General features: G+C 36.5%; 2 protein-coding genes across 2 annotated transcripts; one reads left to right on the forward strand and one right to left on the reverse strand.

The window, feature by feature from the left end:
* Positions 1 to 6,410: 6,410 nt before the first annotated feature.
* On the reverse strand, positions 6,411 to 8,946 carry LOC130993155 (DEAD-box ATP-dependent RNA helicase 21-like). Its single transcript, XM_057917933.1, has one exon. The coding sequence runs from the start codon at positions 8,802 to 8,804 to the stop codon at positions 6,669 to 6,671; it is 2,136 nt and encodes a 711-aa protein (XP_057773916.1). The 5' UTR covers positions 8,805 to 8,946; the 3' UTR covers positions 6,411 to 6,668.
* A 5,300-nt stretch (positions 8,947 to 14,246) lies between these two features.
* Positions 14,247 to 17,982, forward strand: LOC130993156 (potassium transporter 5). Its single transcript, XM_057917934.1, has 5 exons — positions 14,247 to 14,575; positions 14,975 to 15,197; positions 15,588 to 16,189; positions 16,267 to 16,381; positions 16,457 to 17,982. The coding sequence occupies exons 1-5, from the start codon at positions 14,405 to 14,407 to the stop codon at positions 17,743 to 17,745; spliced, it is 2,400 nt and encodes a 799-aa protein (XP_057773917.1). The 5' UTR covers positions 14,247 to 14,404; the 3' UTR covers positions 17,746 to 17,982.
* The last annotated feature ends 2,172 nt before the right edge of the window (positions 17,983 to 20,154 follow it).

Genomic DNA, 20,154 nt, shown 5'->3' on the forward strand with positions numbered 1-20,154 from the left:
TTTATTTAATTATGTGTACAAATTATTTATTTATTTATATAACAATTTAATAATATACGATTTGGACTTTTACGAGCCAAAATTATTATATTAAATGAAGGCTGTTAATTTAGTTATATTGATGCTTTAGTGTAATCGTAGTCCGTGCATCGCACGTGAGAGCGTACTAGTAATATATAGAAGAAGAGTTTTTTCCCTCTAACTTTTCCCTCAATTTTCTCTCTCTTCTTTCACTAATTTTTTCATCATTTTTCATTTTCTGTCCATTTTTTTTTTCTAAATATCATCAAATTTAATTTATGAAAAAAATACTTAATATACTACTATATCTTAAATTTAACTTCGTGAACATATCTTTAAAATGGTATAAAAAATCATCAAAAATGAATTTAAAATGAATAAATTATGAAAAAAAAAATTAAAATATTTTATTTTTCTCTCTTCATTAACATTTTACAACTTTTTATTTATATTTGTGTATGAAAATATTAATTTATTTACTATGATGCTTAATACTCTATAATAATAATGATAATGATAATGATAATGATAATGTGTAATGTCAATTTTCATTATCACATAATTTAATTTTATTTAATAAGTATAATTATAATTATAATTATATTCTATTTTCATTGTATTTTCGTTTATTGATGCGAATTATTTTATTTATTTTATTATTAGAACATATTTTTCATTTGTTTATATTTTAATTTTATTTAATATTTTTTATTATTTAAATATATCATTTAATTTCGATGTTCGTGCATCGCACGAATGGACGTTCTAGTAACTTTTTAGGTTGGAGTGACACGAATTTTAAGAATAAGTTATTGAATGTATTGTGAGTTGAGAAAAAATTATTGAATATATATTGAAAATGGTGAAATGTGTTGTAATTAGTATAAGGAGCGGTGAAAAGGTAACAAGTAAAAATAAATATAATATTATAAGTGGAGTATAGTCCGAAAATAAGTACTTGCTCCGTCCACAATTTAATGCCCTACTTGCTCTTAAATTTTTGTCCACAAATTAAAGTCTTATTCTGCTTTTTGTACTTTTTTACTTTTCTTATTTTCCTATATTTACTACCATTTGCCACTAATGGACCCACCTTAAAACACTTTTATCATTTTTATATTTTATATTTACTACACTTTATCAATAGTTGACCCACTCACAACATCTTTATCACTTTAGTCAACTACTCTTATATTTCATCCACATCACCTTTTTCAGCTTTCTTAGTCTCCGTGCTCACACCAAAGTGGGGCATTAAATCGTGGACGGAGGGAGTAGAATTTTTTTTTGTGAACTTCCCGAAAAGAAAAAATATGAAGTCCTTTCATAAACTGAGGGGAGTATATTTCTTTGTGCAAACCCTTGAATCTTGAATCAAATAAAGATGTCGTTATAAGTTTTGCAATTGTACCTCGAGACTTTTAAAATTGTATAATTTTCTTATTTTAAATTTATTATTTATATATTATATATCAAATTAAATTTATTGTTACGATTTTTAGTTTGATATGTATATTAAATATTTTATTACTAACTAAAATAGTAAAATGCATGTTTTTTAAGGAAAAAAAGAAGATAAAAATGACAATAAATAATAATAATAATAATAATAATAATAATAATAATAATAATAATAATAATAATAATAATAATATAGTATCATTTATATAATATTTATATGTTTGGTTTGAGATATCCATGTCGAGAGAGATTTTCATATTGAAATTTTTGTGAAGAGATGTAGGATTGCAAAAAAATAAAATAAAAATCTCTTATTAATCCATGGAGGACCATGAATTGAGGAAAGAGCAATAATCTCAAAACGGTATTATATAATGATTAATTACAATTTTTGGGCCAAAAAATGTATTATTGATTCGTCCAACAAAACAATAAATCCACCATATATCTTTACGATTTAAGGATTAAAAATGATTCCTAATTTATATTTTAAAATGAATTTTATTTTAGCTAACATTTGATCATATATGGTTTGAGATTATTGCCATCTCCTTAATCCATGGTCATACGTGGCATCTCCACAATTCTTTATTTTTATTTATCTAGATTCTTGATTTATATGTTCTTAATTTCATATTTTATTTATAATAATTATATTAATAATTCTTAAATCCACAAAATCTGCAATTTACCTTAATTAATGACCAAGTCCATATATATATATAGCCTTAATTTCGTTTTTAGCCTTTCAATCATTAAGATTTACGGTGAATGCATCATTTTGGTGGATGAATGCATCACCTAGGTTCGTATTATGCAGATGGCGAAATTTTTAATTTTTTCGAATCCAGTAAATTTAGCAGCAGATGCATTTTTGTGCAGTAATCACTAAATAAAATAAGAACATAAAATCACTTTCTGCCCTTTGATCATTAGGTCCACGGTGGATGCATCACTTGGATTCAAATTCTTAAGGGAGCGGAAATTTTAATTTTTGCGGGTGCATTTATTTTAACAACGGATGCATTAATTTTTATAGTGATTTAAGTATTCATATTTCAATTTCGTGTAATAATATCTTAACAATCTCAATATAGACAAAACAACAAACACAAGTCAGAGGGTGTTTGGCTGAGCTTATAAGCTCCTAAACAGCTTATAAAGTGTTTGGCAAAATAAACTCATAAGCAGCTTATAAGCTCCAAAAATAAGCTTTCCAAAAAATAAGTTCTTCTACCCCAACTTATTTTTTTATAATCTCATATGCAACAATCTTTTTATAAATATTTTTCAACTATAATTTATTATTTTCATCATAAATCATTCAAGTTTATTTTTTTTCGATTTTCTCTTTCTAGCAAAAAAATTATCTCTCTAACTTATAAGCTCAATTATTCAAACACTTTGACAATTTATAAGCTTTTAAAAATTACATCTTATAAGCTCTTGAAACATCTTATAAGAGTTTATAAGCTCTTTAAAATAAGCTTAGCCAAACACCCTCTTAGTGAGTTACTGCCTCAAATATAGATAAATTTTAGAAGAAAGTTGGAAAAAGCAAAACAAAAAATAGGATGAAAAGATATGGGCATCCACATTCGTTGGGTCGGTTGGAGGCTCATCCACGGACGAGTCGGTTATGAGTCAATGCCATGCATTGAGAAGGTTCATCCAACTGACGCGTGCATAAAACAACGGATGCGCCCGACTCATCCATATGAGTCGAACTCGAGTCGCCTCCACCTTACATTGGTCGACTCATTCGTCAAATTGACTCGAATCGGACAGATGAGTCAACCAATGTGGGTGCTTCTAATGCTTAGAGTCGATAAGATGAAAAGGAAAATCATATCGACTGACTTGAATCTACCAATGCGGACTTTGTTGGCTCGAGTATGATTGGATAGGGTGAATCAAGCTCATCCGCCCTTATTTTAGGAGCGTCTTTACACGCACCGTAATTAAGAAAAAAAACAAAAGAAAAGGTTAAGTTTTTAAATTTTGCAGCTCTTTTAAGCCGATTTTAATTTTAATATCCCACTAAATTAAGTTGATGCAGAATTTGCTCATCTGACATTTTTTTAATATCTCGGGTGAAGCCTCCAATTTTTGCAATCCGAGCCTCGTGTATACATGTGGCATGTATTAACCCCAAAATACAATGCTTCCGCAGTAGCCACGTATAAACAAACAAGAGACAGTAACTGAATTCTTTAACAATCATAGGGTAGGAGTAGGACTAAGGATCACCGGATCAAATAAGCTAAATCTTGTCCGATTCATCGAATCATAGTTTTTTATTTATCTAAACTATATTATCCAAGTAAAATACCCTTAAGTGAAACATAGATTGGAGGGGAGAAAAGTAAACCTAGGGGTGGCACGATACGGTATACCTTATTAAATCGACTATACCTTATGCCTTACCTTTACCTCCGGTATGAAGAAAATTCATACATTTACCTTACATTTACCTACGGTATACCTTAGTTCGGTATACCTTAAGTACGGTATGGAGAATATACAAAACCTTTACCGTACCTTTATTTCGTTATACCTTATCGAATTTCGGTATACCGTACTTTCACGATATACCGCACTTTAACGGTATACCAAAATAATCGGTATTATCAAATCGAAAAAATTCAATTGGTATACCGTACTTTATATTCGCATACTTGTATGCATTCATGTAATATATAATAAATTATATAAATGTTATAAGTTACATATAATTTATATGTTAGAAGTAATATTATTTATAATATAATACTAATATTATAACTATGCTATTATATACTCCCTCCGTCCACGAAAGAACTTCCTATCTTTCCTTTTTGGGACGTCCACAAAAGAACTTCCTACCTATTTTGGACTATACCCCACCACTTATAATCCTCTTACTTTTCACTCTTCACAACTCTCAATATTAATTATAACACCTTTTCACCACTTCCAATACACTCAACTACTTTTTATCCACTTTCAATACACTCAACAATATTTTTTCTTAAAACCCGCGCCACTCCCTCCTAGGAAGTTCTTTCATGGACGGAGGGAGTATGTAACTATTATAAGTTAGATGTATAATTTATTGTAAAACAATAATTTTAGTTATATATTATAACTATATTATAATATCAAAATAAATAATTTTATTTTATTGTATAACTTATACTATATACTATATTTTATTTGTTTTTGTATCATTTGATGATATTTATAAATTTATAAGTTATATAGTATATACTATATACTATATAGATGTTATAAGTTACATGAGATTTATAAGTTACTATATACTATTTCCGTCGTTTCCTTCGTTGATGATGGCGGGGACGCCTTCTTTCTCGAACTTTCTCGGTTGTTGCATAGGCCTTCTGGCTGTTTGGTTTCTTTTTCCTATTTTTTGCATCTCGGGGCTGGTTTTTCCTCTTGCCTTTTTACTTTGTTTCGGTTCTTTTTGGGGATTTGGGCCAGGTCTACTTCAGGGCGATGGTTAGGCCGGAGTTCTGGAAGTAGTCCTTTCCGCCCTTTTCTCTTTTGTGTGTTTTCGTCCTAGACGAGTACTCTTTTTCCTCTTCAAGGTTTATAAGTTACATGTAATCTAAGTTATAATATAATATCAATATTAATTATAGCTATGCTATTATATACATAGATGTTACACGTCAGATGTATAATTTATTGTAGAACAATAATCTTAGTTATATAATATAGAATATTATATTATAACTGTGTTATGATATCAATATAAATAATTCAGTTATATTAAATTATATAACTTACATACTATATTATATTTTATTCACTTTTATATCATTTGATGAAATTTATATTCGCATACTTGTATGCATTCATGTAATATATAGTAAATTATATAGATGTTATAAGTTACATATAATTTATATGTTAGACGTAATATTATTTATAATATAATACTAATATTATAACTATGCTATTATATATGTAACTATTATAAGTTAGATGTATAATCTATTGTAAAACAATAATTTTAGTTATATATTATAACTATACTATAATATCAAAATAAACAATTTTATTTTATTGTATGACTTATACTATATACTATATTTTATTTATTTTTGTATCATTTGATGATATTTATAAATTCATGTACAATTGTATATATTCACATAATATAGATTATATACATCATTTTATAAAATTTATAAATATTTTTTAAAATATAGACATAAAAATAAATATTATATATTTTAAAACTATAGATTTTGATACGATATATACCGCGATTTTCGGTATACCAATATATACGGACAACTGCGATATATCAGAATAAGGTATTGTACCTTATTATCGGTATATACCCAATATTAAGGTATACCAGAATAAGGTATGATACTGCATCACCGGTATATGTAGTAATATTCGGTATACCAATAACGGTATATGCAGTAATATTCGGTATACTAATAATACGGTATCATACCGTATTTTGGTATATACCTTTAATACGGTATTTATTGATTTTTTCGGTATATATCGCGGTATCGGTATACACCGGTATACCCCGGTATTTGGAAAATCCATACCTTTACCTTACCGTAAATATTCGGTACGGTCTCATACCTTACCAAACAAACCGGTATACCTTAAATTCGATACTTTGCGGTATTTTACGGTACGGTATGGCCGGTATACCGAGTTTTCGGTATATTTTTCCAGCCCTAAGTAAACCAAAGAGGCCAGAGTTGTACATACATACCAATCTCATATACTTCAGATATACCAGCAATGCTATCACAGTACCATATAATCACTCCTTTCTCCCTCACATTTGGCATTCTCAATTCCCACCCTAAAAATAACTCTTCCAATCCATCCTCATTCTCAGCTAGTTCAGAGTAAAACAAAATAACTGTGCAATAATAAGGTAAAGCCAGATAGACATAAAAACGTTCCATAAATTTTGCATCAACCAATCAAAATGGCTTCAACGAACCACCAAAGACGTGACAGACCACCAAAATATAACACCAGCAGGTCAAGTTAACATGATCTGTAAACTAAGGTTAATACAGAGAGCATAGAAGCAAAATGATCTAAAACATGTATTTCAACTTACTAGAGACTTGATGTTGTTGTTGCCTGCATTTCTAATATCAACTGCAGTAATATTACAAACTCAAACAAACCTGCAGAATTCAATGAGCAAACACAGTGTCATTCCGCCTGGGCGGTCTATCAGGAACTGAACCGGGTTTAAACTTGGAAGCCTCATGTCTCGCAAGCTCTGGGGGGACGGGACTGTTGTTTTGGATCAGCATTTGCTTGAGATCGTAGAAGACTTCTGTGTCGTGCATAGTCAAGAAAGTGGTAGCTATACCAGTCTTTCCAGCACGCCCCGTTCTTCCAATACGATGAGTGTAAGCTTCAATATTACCAGGCATGTCATAGTTTATAACATGCGCAACATCGGGTATATCAATACCACGCCCGGCCACATCAGTTGCTACCAGAACATTATATCTCTTAGTCCTAAAACCCTCAAGGCTTATTTCTCTCTGGTCTTGAGACTTCCCACCGTGCAATGTGGTGACCCGGTAGCCATCTTTATCCAAATTTTTAGCAACATTATCAGCAACCTTCTTTGTGTTAACAAACACAATAGCAGTCTTATCCCCGAGCTCATCAAGCAATCTTCTCAGTCTATCCATCTTATCATTCTCCTTCGTCATCATAACATGTTGTGTAATAAGGTCGGTTGCCTTTCCTGCAGTGCCAATATTGACAACAACTGGATTTCTCAGGTACTTCCTCGCGAGCCGCTCCACAGCAGGGGGCATGGTTGCACTGAACATATAAGTGGTTCTATAAATCTTTTTATCGTCAAGCTCTTCATCCTCATTCTCCGGTTTCATGTTACTCGAAGGCATTGCATCAAGCACACCAACAACTTGCGGTTCAAAACCCATATCAATCATACGATCAGCCTCGTCAAGGACAACATAGTTACACTGGTTCAGGACTGCATACCGCCTCTCCAAACAATCCAGAAGACGTCCTGGTGTAGCAATCACAACTTCACACCCCTGCCTAATCTTAAACCCTTGTTCTTCTATGGACTGACCACCAACAATAGAAACAACCTTAATCCCCAAGTAATGGGCAAATTTCACAGTCTCATCCTCAATTTGCTGCGCAAGCTCTCGCGTAGGCGCCATCACAACAGCATACGGCCCCTCCGCCTCGTTATCCTCACTTATTGGAGGAAGTCTAGTTATGTAGGTCAGCATAGGAAGAACAAAAGCAGCAGTTTTACCTGAACCAGTTTCAGCAATCCCAATAACGTCTCGCTGCTGCAGGCCAAGCGGAATGGCAGCCATCTGAATGGGTGATGGGGTCTTGTATCCAGCCCTCTCAACTGCCTTGAGCAACTCATTTCCCAACTTGCTCTCCTCCCAGCTCCTCATAGGGCGAGGAATCCTAGAACCCTTGTAAGAAATGTTGAAATCTTCCCTAAAGATCCGCCAATCTCTCTCAGACATTTCCTCGAGTTTCTTCTCAGACCAATGGCGGTCAACCCTCATATCAAACGTATCATACATATCTGCAGCCTGCTCCTTCTTCTTCTGCGCAGCAGCTTCCTCACGAGTCTCCTCAGTGCCTTCCTTCTTGCGAATCTCATCCCGGATATCCTTCTCATACTTGGCGGCCTGCTTCTTCTGCTCCCTCCGGTCAATTCCTGCTCGTAAGCCGCGGCCGAACAGAGGTCGGGCCTCGTGAGGGTTCTGGTAGAGCGAATTCATATCCCGCGAAGTATCCTCGGTGTTCTCCCAATCGAAGGAGAATCGGAACTTCTCGCTAGGCTTAATCACCCTCTTTTTAGGTTTCTTGGACCCTAAATACTGTTCCTTGATTGCAGAAAGCTCAATCTCCCGCTCTCGCTCGGCCAATTTCTCCAAGCGGGCTCGCTCCCGCGCCTTCAGCTCGTCCTCGCGTTCCCTCTCGCGGTTCCGCCGCTCGGAGTCCCGCTCCCTGTCACGCTCTCTCTCGCGGTCGCGGTCGCGGTTCCGACGATCGCCGTCGCGGTCACGGTCTCGGTCTCGGTCTCGGTCTCGGTCACGGTCGCGATCACGGTCTCTGTCGGTGAAGGAGGCGGACGGTTTAGAGTCGTGGCCGTTGTTAGTTTGGTTAAGGACCTCGGCGCGGCGTTTCTGCTGCGCCACTTCGTCCTGGCGGCGTTGGAGGGCGAGCTTTTGCCGCTCCTCTTTCGTGAGGAAGACTGGCTTCTTCGCGCCGTCCAGTTTATCTATGACGTCATCGTGGTCTCTCTTCATCTCTCAGCGTAGAATTGAGATCCAAGTAATTTAGGGTTTCTGCAATAGATTGGGATCGCTTGGGAAATTGCAGGAGGGGAACCAATCGGGCGAAGTATCGAATACAAAAGTGTGGAATTTGTGTGAGCTTAACAGGATTGGATTTCGGCTGCTGTGAATTGGTTATATAGAAATTATTTTCAAATGGCCCATAATCAGCCCAATAATTGGCCCATTTAGCATATAAATACGAAATGAGTCCTATCTCCACTCTCTTTTACAATTGGGTCGGACCATATGACATGTCAATGTTGGATCGGGTTAAGCCCATCTATATCAAATCAAACCTCACCGTATCAGAGGCTATGAAATTAGAATTGCAAACTGATGGGTCACCGTCAGTGTCACTAAGGGCATCCACACTGGGGGCACGGACGCCGGCACGAGCCTAGTGCCCCCGATGTCCGCACCCACACCTCCTCTCCGCGACCGGCGCAATCCTCCTTTTGATTGGGTGCGCGATATACAGGCCCAATCACAAAATTTTCAGCCTTTTAAATAAAATAAAATCAAATTTTTGCAACGCCTTTGTGGACAGAATTTGACAGAGGACCGTTCAAAACGGCTCTTTGTGATTTTTTCTTTTCTTTTCTTTTCTTTATCTATTATGTTGTTTCTATAAACTATTCCCTTTTCCTATTCACTTTCACACACAATTTTCATTCTTCTTCTTCTTTCTTTCATATTACTTTGTGCTACAGAAATGGATGATGGTTGGGTAAAATATTGGAGCAACCACCCCCAAAATCCATCTCCCGGCAATGCAAATTCACTCGGCCAAGCATTCTCGCCATTCACTCAAGATTCAAACGTCTTTCCAATGGCGGGTATTGAGGGAATCAATTTGAATGCCCAATTTGCGGCGACAATTGAGTTCGACGTGGATGAGATAGCCTCTATGCCGTCGACCACCAAACAAAGAGGTGGCTACAATCCGGCGGAGACGACACTCGTGTGTCGTTTGTATGCGGAGGCCACAAGCGACTCCGTTAAAGGCTCTGACCAAAAAGGAGCCAAGCTATTGGGGCGATATCGTAAAAAAATACAATGCTCAACGGGATGACGGCAGAGCCACCGCCGTCGTGCCCTAGATCCCCAAGCTCTGGGTGAGAACAAGGAGGGGATGAGGGATTAATGGCGAATTCCACCAAGCCAAACCCAAACACCTTCGGAGTCGAGGACTCCGTGAGAGCATACGGCGGCCCTCTTCTTTCTCTTCTAGGTTTCCTGATTTTCCCCTTCTTCTGGAGCTCACCACCAGTTTCTCCGAAAACGGCGGGTACGTGCTCTGGATCTCGTCGGCGTTCGGCCCATTTTAGGGATTCCAGGAAAGGTTTTGGAAATGGTTTAGCGGGGTGATGGATTTTGTCGATTTCTTGGGCAATTCCGCCGGCCAAGTGGTGGCGACGATCAATCTCAAATCAAAGCTCTCTATCCTCGCCGATCTCTCACTCCTCAGCGGCAGCCGCCATGTGTCTGTGTGTGTAGAATTCGTCGTGGGTGTAGAAGGTGCGCCGGCTGCAGGCGGCGGCAGGGGGCAGCGGCGGCGGGTTTAGGAGTGAGGGAAGTTGGGGAAGACGATGGGAGAGGGGCCATCTTGGACAACTAATGAGAAATATGATGATTTGATTCTAAAGGTTCACCTCTAATAAGTCAGCGTTGATAACGCTTCTTACTCCTCATCAGCTACCCCCATTGTCTATTGAACACGTATCTAGTAGAGTTCATCAGCTAATCTTATTATCAGTGTTGGCGTACCAAGGTTGTCTTTTGGCACTCAAATAACCGATATTTCGTCATTTTTTAGCTAACATCATGTGCAATCCAAACGACAATTTTAGTTTCAAATTCAAAATGTACTTTAAAAAAAAATTCAAATCCGTAATAATTAGGGTTGTTCATTCCTTTTTTATTTTCGTGGGTAAATCTTTGCCATTTATTTTATAGTTTTTAAATGGTGGCACTAAATCCTAGGCAACAACTATCCCATCAATTCTCTTTTTCCTTTCGTATAAATACGTGAGTTTTTATTTCATTTACATGTTTGGTTTTTCCGTCATTAGAACATTTCGAAGCTCTCTGCAACTCCGTACTCTCGCGAAGAAGAAGATGATAATCTTCCGACTATCACCGTTCATTTCCTCCAACCACCATTTTTGGCGAAGCCCTTTTCATTTTCCTTCTTTTAATCTATGTCAGATATCACATTTTCTTATTTCCTTCTTGTTTAATGTGAAATCATCGCCATTTTGTTTCATTCTTCTTTTTAATCAGACGATGAGTTAACACTGTTAAAAATTTATTTTTATTTTTATTTTGTCCAGCTCGACGACTCCATCGGAGAGATCCGCTCCGACCCTTTATTGGACCTTTTACACTAAAAAATATATACTTCAATAATTTTTATTAAAATTTATATCCTTTATTTCATAGTATATTTTTGGTGGACGGAGTATTAACTAAATATAGTTAGGTATTGGTTGCGTATTGGTTTCTGAACAGAACACCCTAAAAACAACAAAGAAATAAAAATGCAAACCAGTATTAAAATAGCATGAGAAGGCGATTTCAATTCCGCGGCCCATCCGTGTCTGCAAAACCAATAATGTAATGATTAATTAATTTGAAATATTTTTTGAGGGGAATTAATTTGAAATATTGAGTACAAATGTACAAGGAAGCGCTTAAAAAAAGAATAAATTACTCCTCACCATGTCCTTTATAAAATATATACGCTTGATCAGTGCACTTCTCTCTCTCTCTCTTTTTTTTTTTTTTTTGAGGGGATCAGTGCACTTCTCTTACATATCAAGTTTTAATGAGATAGCAAACATTTGTATCGTTCAATCTACATAAAATATTTTTATATTTTTTATATATAAAATTATTATATTTATAAATATATTAAGAAATATAATTTTAATTGAATATAAAAAATAAAAAATAAAATATAAAAGAATTCACAATAAAATTAATATCACGTAGCATAACATTTCCCACTGAATAAATATATAAACATACATTATATATATATATATATATATATAATTTGATTTAAAACTTTAAATGATTATAACTTTTTCATTTTAAATATATTTGTCACATGTTATATATCAAGTTAAAATTTTTATCGTGATATTTAATTGAAGATGCATATTGCATATATTTTCATAAACATAATAACATGATTTTAAAGGAAAAAATGAATTATATGAAAGAGAGAGAAAAAAAAGCAATTATTTTGACATCAAAATATGCGATTAATTTTACTTAAATTAATTTAATATAAATTTCGTATAGAATAAGTCATTGTTTTAGAAAAAAAAAATCATCCTTATAATTAATTTAAAATTATTTTAAATTGAATATTGACTTTTTGATGCAATATACACATTAATTATGTATCTATCTTGCAATAAATAAGTAGTATGCAATATTGATTCTCCACACCTGGTTCTCGTTAATTAGAGTTTTATGAGTATATTCGTGTGTGTAGATATTATAATGTTCTTATGGTTGTTGTTGTTGTTAATTGTCATTATGTAGTTGATAGCATTTTATGTCATAAATTTTGAGTGTTTTCTATAAAATGCTTTCAACATGCATTTTTTTTTAAAATAAAAAACTTAATATTTTGCGTTTTTCATAAATATTCCGCGATCTAAAATTTGGTGACCTCCTGTGTGTGAACAGTGAGGTCTCGGGTTCAAACCCCACTGTTCTTCCTCCCCAACTCCCCCAAGTCAAAAATTTGATGAAGAAAAGATAATTCATCTCGCCAGATCAGTTTGACCTGATTTTGTTTTTAGTTCCTCATATCTACTCTCAAAACTCAAGATGTATATAAATAATTCCCTATTTCTGCAACCTCCTAATCACGTCCTCACTACAAAAAAAAAGTTTACACTAGTGACATGAGGTTTGGTAGCTATAATATGCGTGTCACAAAAATTAGTGACATTTGAAAGTGTAACTATTAGTGATTAGTTACATCATCAAATGCCACTAATTTTTATGACACACGTAATAGCTACCAAAGCTCATGTCACTAATGAAAACTTTTTTATAGTGCCTCCTTCAAAATTCCAACGAACATAAACAAGAATTTAAGGCCTGCGAAAAAAGATATCGCCATGAATCATACCTCGAAATCTGCATCATGAGCATCATCCCACTATCTTTTATTGTTATTGATTTCATTTCTGTGATGATGGAGCACGGTTGACGACATGAGCAGTGATAGAACTACGCCTTTCACCGGTTTGGGATAAGAAAATCGATTGATTTTGGAAAGGAAAATTTTGCGGTAATGATAGATATAAAGATTGTTGAATTTTTTGTGTGCGTGTGTTGGCAGAGGATAATGCCTAAGGCCAAAAGTTTTTGGTTCGAGTCCCCTATGACATGATCTTTAAAATTTCTTTATTTAAAATTGTTAATTTATCAAAAAAAAATGTTAATTTTTCTTTTTCCTCCACGTAACATCAATGATGTCGTTTCGTATGGTGAGGTTGATAAAAGAATTGCAACTTAAACTTCGATGAGATAAATCATCTTTCAGTTACTAGAATTTGGATCAATAAACATTTTATAGAAAATGTTCAAAGTTTAATTTTTTTGAAAAAAGAAAACAAAAGTTGAGGACATTTTATAAAGTAATGCTAAAAGTTGGAAACACGTAACATTATTAATCCTATATGGAGTATTTGTTGTTGTTTTTATTATTATATATTATTATTATTATTATTATTATTATTATTTTGAACAACTCAGCAACAAACCGTACGAATGTATTTTTTTAAAGCAACGAATAGTACTAAAACTAAATGGAGTAGTATTTAATGAATAGTTGATTTATTTAAATTCCAATTACATGCATTTAATTACAACAATTATTAGGTTAAGTTTCAACCCTCGTGTTTCTTTCATAGTGGTAAAACAAGATATATGAAAATGTCTCCATCATCACCTGGTCACTCATTAAGCAATTGAACAAAATTTAAATCCACTGATTTATATTAGCATTATTTAATGCAAATAATTGAGGGGCTGAGTTGACAACTAAAATGCCAATTATTCTTCTTTGACTTTCCGTAGTGAATGATATTTTTTTTTATAATATACTCCATATCATCATAAATATATAGCAAATCCAACAATCCTAGGACTAGTTAAAAGAAAATAAAAATAAAAAACAAAATGATTTAATATACGCACGAATCATCTAGGTAACGAGAAGAAATAGAAACTTATTGATCTTCTGATTTTTTTTAGTTTGTAATTATTGTTTTCTAGTTGAATTGCAAAGCCTACTACTTTAGGATTACTTAAACTAAAAATTAATGTGATGGACAATAATACACATTAAATAATGAGTTTGAAGCAAGGATGAAGGAGCACGTCAGTCTAGTAGACTTTAGGAACCCACACAATGAGACAACGTTGGGTAATTCCGAACTTAAATTAGTGGTATCCTAGGTTGACTCTCATGCTATAAGAACCCACCACCACCACCACCACCACCATCACATATATTGCATTCTTGCCAATAACCATTAAACATGGCGGAGCCGCACCACCACCAGACGGAAACAACGGCGACGGACCCTGCCCCAGCCGACGCCAATATCAAGGAGAGGAAGGTCTCATGGGCGAAGCTCCGCCGCGTCGACTCCCTCAACATGGAGGCCGGAAATCTTTCGTTCAAGCCCACCCATCATGCCTCCACCCAGGTCTCTCTTCTACTTCATTTTTTTTTTCAGAATCTTTCTTCCTGTATTTTGATATGTTATTACATAGAGATCCACGAATATCATTAAATATAAAACGTACGTTGCTCCTTTTTTAAATCCTTTTTGTGATTAGATTTTGTACATCATCGCACAAATTAAGCAAAGCATTCATTTGCTAGTCAAATATCCTACACCATGTAATTAAGTGATAATAGACACTTACAATTAGTATGAACCTACGTTATAAATTTTTCGAAAAATACAAGTTTACACCCATATAATCTAAAACTTCAAATGAGAACTTTTTCAATTTGTTTTACATACATTCAGTTAAATGGCAATATATGATGTGATTTTGGTAGTAGCTATAATTAAATGAATGAAGGCATGTATATATAGGTTAGCTGGGGGAGGACGATGAGCCTAGCGTTCCAAAGCATCGGAATAATATACGGAGACATCGGAACGTCGCCGTTGTATGTGTTCGACAGCAGCTTCGACGGCGAAATCAAACACAAAGACGACATCCTCGGCGTGCTCTCCCTCATCATTTACACCATCATTTTGGTCCCTATGATCAAATACGTCTTCATCGTTTTATGGGCTAATGACAATGGCGATGGTAACCCACCTTCATTTTCTATATATATACTCCTATATCTTACTTTTTTCTCATTATTTCCCTTCAAATATTTACTTTTCTTTGTCTCTCATAGTCAACATCTGCGTGCGATTAAACGAGACTAGTAATTTTAATTAGTACTATATGTTGAAATCTTTTCCCGATTGCGACTTAATTATAGTGTCATTCCTAGAAAGAATATATAAATTGCATGGATTTGGACTCCTGGAAGAAACAAAAAATGTTGAATATTTATGTGTTGTTTATAATTAACCTTGTTTAATATTCGTGTATCACCTACTATTGTGTTGAAAGTTGCATGTTTTAATTAATTAGTTTATTAAGAGGCAAAGAAATGATATTACGATGATGATGAACATGAACCGATAGGAGGAACGTTTGCACTGTATTCCCTGATTTGCCGGTACGCAAAGGTGGGACTGATTCCAAACGATCAACCTGAGGATAGGCAGCTGTCGAATTATCGACTGGATACGCCGTCAAACCAGCTACGACGAGCTCAGAAGATCAAACACACACTTGAGAGAAGCATGGTTGCTAAGATCATCCTCTTCCTCGCAACAATCCTCGGAACTGCCATGGTCATCGGTGATGGTGTTCTCACCCCCTCCATCTCAGTTCTTTCCGCTGTTGAAGGAATCAAGGGGCTCGGACAAGATGCCGTTGTCTACATTTCTATAGCCATATTGATAATCCTATTCATGGTGCAACGCTTCGGCACCGACAAAATCGGCTACTCGTTTGCGCCGGCGGTTTGTACCTGGTTTATGCTGATAAGTGGGATTGGTTTGTACAACTTGTTCAAACACGACATCACCGTCTTGCGCGCTTTCAATCCCATATACATAATCGATTACTTCAAAAGGAACGGCAAAGAGGGGTGGGTCTCGCTTGGAGGAGTCGTTCTCTGCATCACTGGTACCGAAGCCATGTTTGCTGATCTAGGCCACTTCAATGTACCTGCTGTCCAAGTAAGCTAATTAATTCATTACCACCTGATTTTCACCTTAATTAATTAATTTCCAAGTATATATAATTAATGTTGCAGATAAGCTTCTCCGGAGTTGTGTTTCCATCTCTGCTGGCGGCCTACATTGGACAAGCTGCATTTCTTTCCAAGTTCCCGGATCATATAGGCCACACATTCTACGACTCCGTGCCAGGTCAGGCTACCTACCTCTTTATATATGTATATTATTAGTATTGCAGATGCAAGAATTAATTAATGGAGGTTGCAGATCCGCTGTACTGGCCTACATTCGTGGTGGCGATTGGTGCGGCCATCATCGCGAGTCAGGCGATGATCTCCGGGGCGTTTGCGATCATCTCCCAGTCGCTGAGCCTGAGCTGCTTCCCGAGGGTGAAGGTGGTGCACACTTCTGCTAAGTACGAGGGGCAGGTGTACATCCCCGAGGTCAACTACCTTCTCATGCTCGCCTGCGTCCTCGTCACCTACGCCTTCAAAACCACCGAGAAGATAGGCCACGCTTATGGCATTGCGGTGGTTGCTGTCATGGTCATAACCACCGTCATGGTCACCCTCATCATGCTCATGGTATGGAAGACCAAAATCTGGTGGATTCTCTCCTTCTTCGTCGTCTTCATGTCTGTGGAGATGCTGTATTTCTCGTCCGTGCTCTACAAGTTCACTCAGGGCGGTTACCTCCCATTAGCCCTCTCTCTAGTGCTGATGACGATGATGGGCGTGTGGCACTACGCGCAGCAGAAGCGGTACGTGTTCGAGCTCGGGAACAAGGTCTCGGCCGGGTACGTGGAGGAGCTGGTGAAGAGCAGTGACGTGGCGAGGCTCCCCGGCGTGGGGCTGCTCTACTCGGAGATGGTGCAGGGGATCCCGCCCATGTTCCCTCACTTCATCTCCAACATCCCCTCCATGCACTCCCTCGTCATCTTCGTCTCCATCAAGTCCATCCCCATCAGCAAGGTCGCCGTGGAGGAGCGCTTCCTCTTCCGCCAGGTCCAGCCCCGGATATTCCGCTGCGTCGTCAGGTACGGATACAAGGATCCCATCGAGGATTCGGCGGAGTTCGAGAGGCAGCTCATGGAGAATCTCAAGGAGTTTATCAGGCACGAGCATTTCATGCACCAAGGAGCCGACGCCGATCAACAAGCTCCGCTTATTGCTGAATCCGGTCCGATTTTTAACAGAAAATCGACGTCTTCGGCAGTCCACGTGGAGGAGGCGCTGCATGCTCCGCCGCGTGTCTCGTCGGCGTCCATCCAGTCGTTCGGCGCGGGTAGGTCGGCGAATTCGTCGGACGGGGTGAGGGTGGCGGCTCCCAACGGGGCGGAGGAGGAGATGCGGGCGGTGGATGCAGCGATGGAGCAAGGGGTGTTTTACATGATCGGAGAGGTGGAGGTGGTGGCGGCGCAGGAGTCGTCGCTGATGAAGAAGTTTGTGATAAACTATGCGTACAGTTTTCTGAGGAAGAATTTCAGGCAGGGAGAGAAGATGCTGGCGATACCGAGGAATAGGCTGCTTAGGGTTGGAATGACATACGAAGTGTGACTTAATTTCACAAATAATTGCACTCAAAATTAACAAATACTCAGCTCCTATATATGTACACTTGTGGTTTTTCTGCGTGGATATATAGTAGTAGTATTTTGTATTTGTATGTTGCTAAATTTTCTGCCTGGCTCTTTTTTTGTGGCATGTAAGTGTTCATGTGTGTAGATTCATCATGTTGAAGAGATGGGAGCAAGGCTTCAACTTCAATAAAGTTACGTAACCCAGCTGTTATATTATATGGATGAGATATATACGTTATGGGATTGCTTTCAGATTATTTCAAGTGCTTTTTAGAAAGCGCCTTCTCTGAACTTTTTTTTTTTTATCAATTATCAAACTTTTAATTAATCTAAAGCCAGTTAAGTGACTAATTAATTTCGAATCATGACATTATTCGAACAACAGAACTAGCTAGCTAGCTGGATAGACTTATGTGAACAACATAATTTAGTTCAAAAATTATACGAAGAACTTCTCTACATAACACTTCTAAATTGAGATATTATATGTGGAGTACTTATGTAGCAGCTGTGAAATTAGCAACAAAATTATAATTTGGGACAGACGTATGAAAAATCTTTGATATGAAGTTATGAACTAATTTTCGAGTTCGAGAGTTTTAATTAAAAGACAATTTTCTTATTTGATGGACTTTGCACAAAAATCAATAATTTGGCGACTTTATAAGAATAAATATAAAAAGAATTGCTTGGTGGGAGTACTTTATATACAAAAAAAAAGTTTATGTAGTGGGCAAAATCCGTCAACTTGACTCAAGCCCAATTAACATCTCAAGCTGACCCAATGAGTCAAGCAACCCGGTCCATCCAGTCCGACAAGCTTCGAACCAACTTGGGTCGATAACGATGATAGTCCAATTATTTAAGAAAACTTGTTAGCCCAGCCTGATAAGTCAAAATTAGAAATGCCTAACTGGATTGACCCAGGTTGAATACTTCACTTCAAGACCAACCTGTCTGAACCGTCAGGCTGAATAATTCGCACTCAGCCTGGCCCATCAAGTCAATCCGCCAAGCTAGCTCGCCAGTCTGTCACGACCCTAAAAGGCCCAGTCAGTCAAACATATTGGTCCATCTAGCCCAAAAGTTATAGATCAACTTGAATCGATAATCAGGCTGGAGGTATCACATCCGGCCCAGGGGTTACCGCCCACCTTGTTGACGAAGTCACATGACCTAGCCATCAACTCTAAGAAACATCTTTCGCCAAGCTGACATAGTCAAATGGTGAATCTTTACAATCCCGTCCAAATCGCAACGACCTGGGAGATAAGGGCCTTGACGAGGCCAGACTGTAGAAACCCTAGCGGCTGGATGTCCACTATATAAACAGCCCGACTAGGTCATCAAAGGGGAACACGAGAAAATCTTACTTGCTATCGACTCCTTGAATTCTCTCTACTCCGCCGCCTAGCCAACTTGGCCTATCTCCGCCTCCCATATTCCATTATCACAACACATTGTCACCGTTTCCACCCTCCGACGCCGCTTACAGCCTGGAGTAACCGCACACTCCAGCCTGCCTTTCTCTCTTATTTCAATTTGCTTATCATTCTATTTTGCTATTCCGCTACTGACTTGAGCGTCGGAGGCTCTACGGTCGACACCCCCACCCGGTGCTCAACCTAGGGCTCTTACGTGTTCTTGTGTTGACAGGTTGCTAGTGCCCAATCTATCCGGACGTGCAGACGTCAACTTCAATTGTAGATTTTAGCCTCTACAGTTTCTATTAGTGACATGAGACTTAGTAGTTAATATTTGTGTCATAAAAATTAGCAGTGACGTTTTGAAAATGTAAATATTAGTGATTAATTAGCTACATCATCAAATTAATGTCACTAATTTTTATGACACACATAATAGTTACTAAGCCTCATGTCACTAGTGGAATTTTTTTGTAGTGATATATAATCCATAGAGAAATGCTATGCTACATACCTTATATATGAATATCATTTGTGAACCATCACTCTTGTTTAGTTCATATTCTATTTTATTACCTCATAATTTAAAATATCATTAATTTTAAAATTAAATTAGATAAAAATCAAAATCTATTTTGTTCCTTTATTCATTCATTTGATATTATAGAAAAAATGAATAAAGTATGCTTTGATTTTTATATAATTTGTAAGTTTAATAACGTTAATAATAATTTTGGGGGTATTAAAATTAAAATAAATATATAAAAAAATGCTCATGTGGACTAAACGAGAGTGGTGCTAACGAATGATACTCACTTGAAAAAGATAGAATTTTTGCTCACCGTGAGATTCAAATACAAGTGATGCATTCATTTAGTAAATAAGATGATGCATCCACCAAAAAATTTTATGATTGAAGGACTAAGAATAATTTTTTATTATCAAAATATTTAAAAGTGGTC

This window comes from Salvia miltiorrhiza, chromosome 7 (assembly GCF_028751815.1).
Source record: "Salvia miltiorrhiza cultivar Shanhuang (shh) chromosome 7, IMPLAD_Smil_shh, whole genome shotgun sequence".
In the NCBI taxonomy this organism is placed as follows: Eukaryota; Viridiplantae; Streptophyta; class Magnoliopsida; order Lamiales; family Lamiaceae; genus Salvia; species Salvia miltiorrhiza.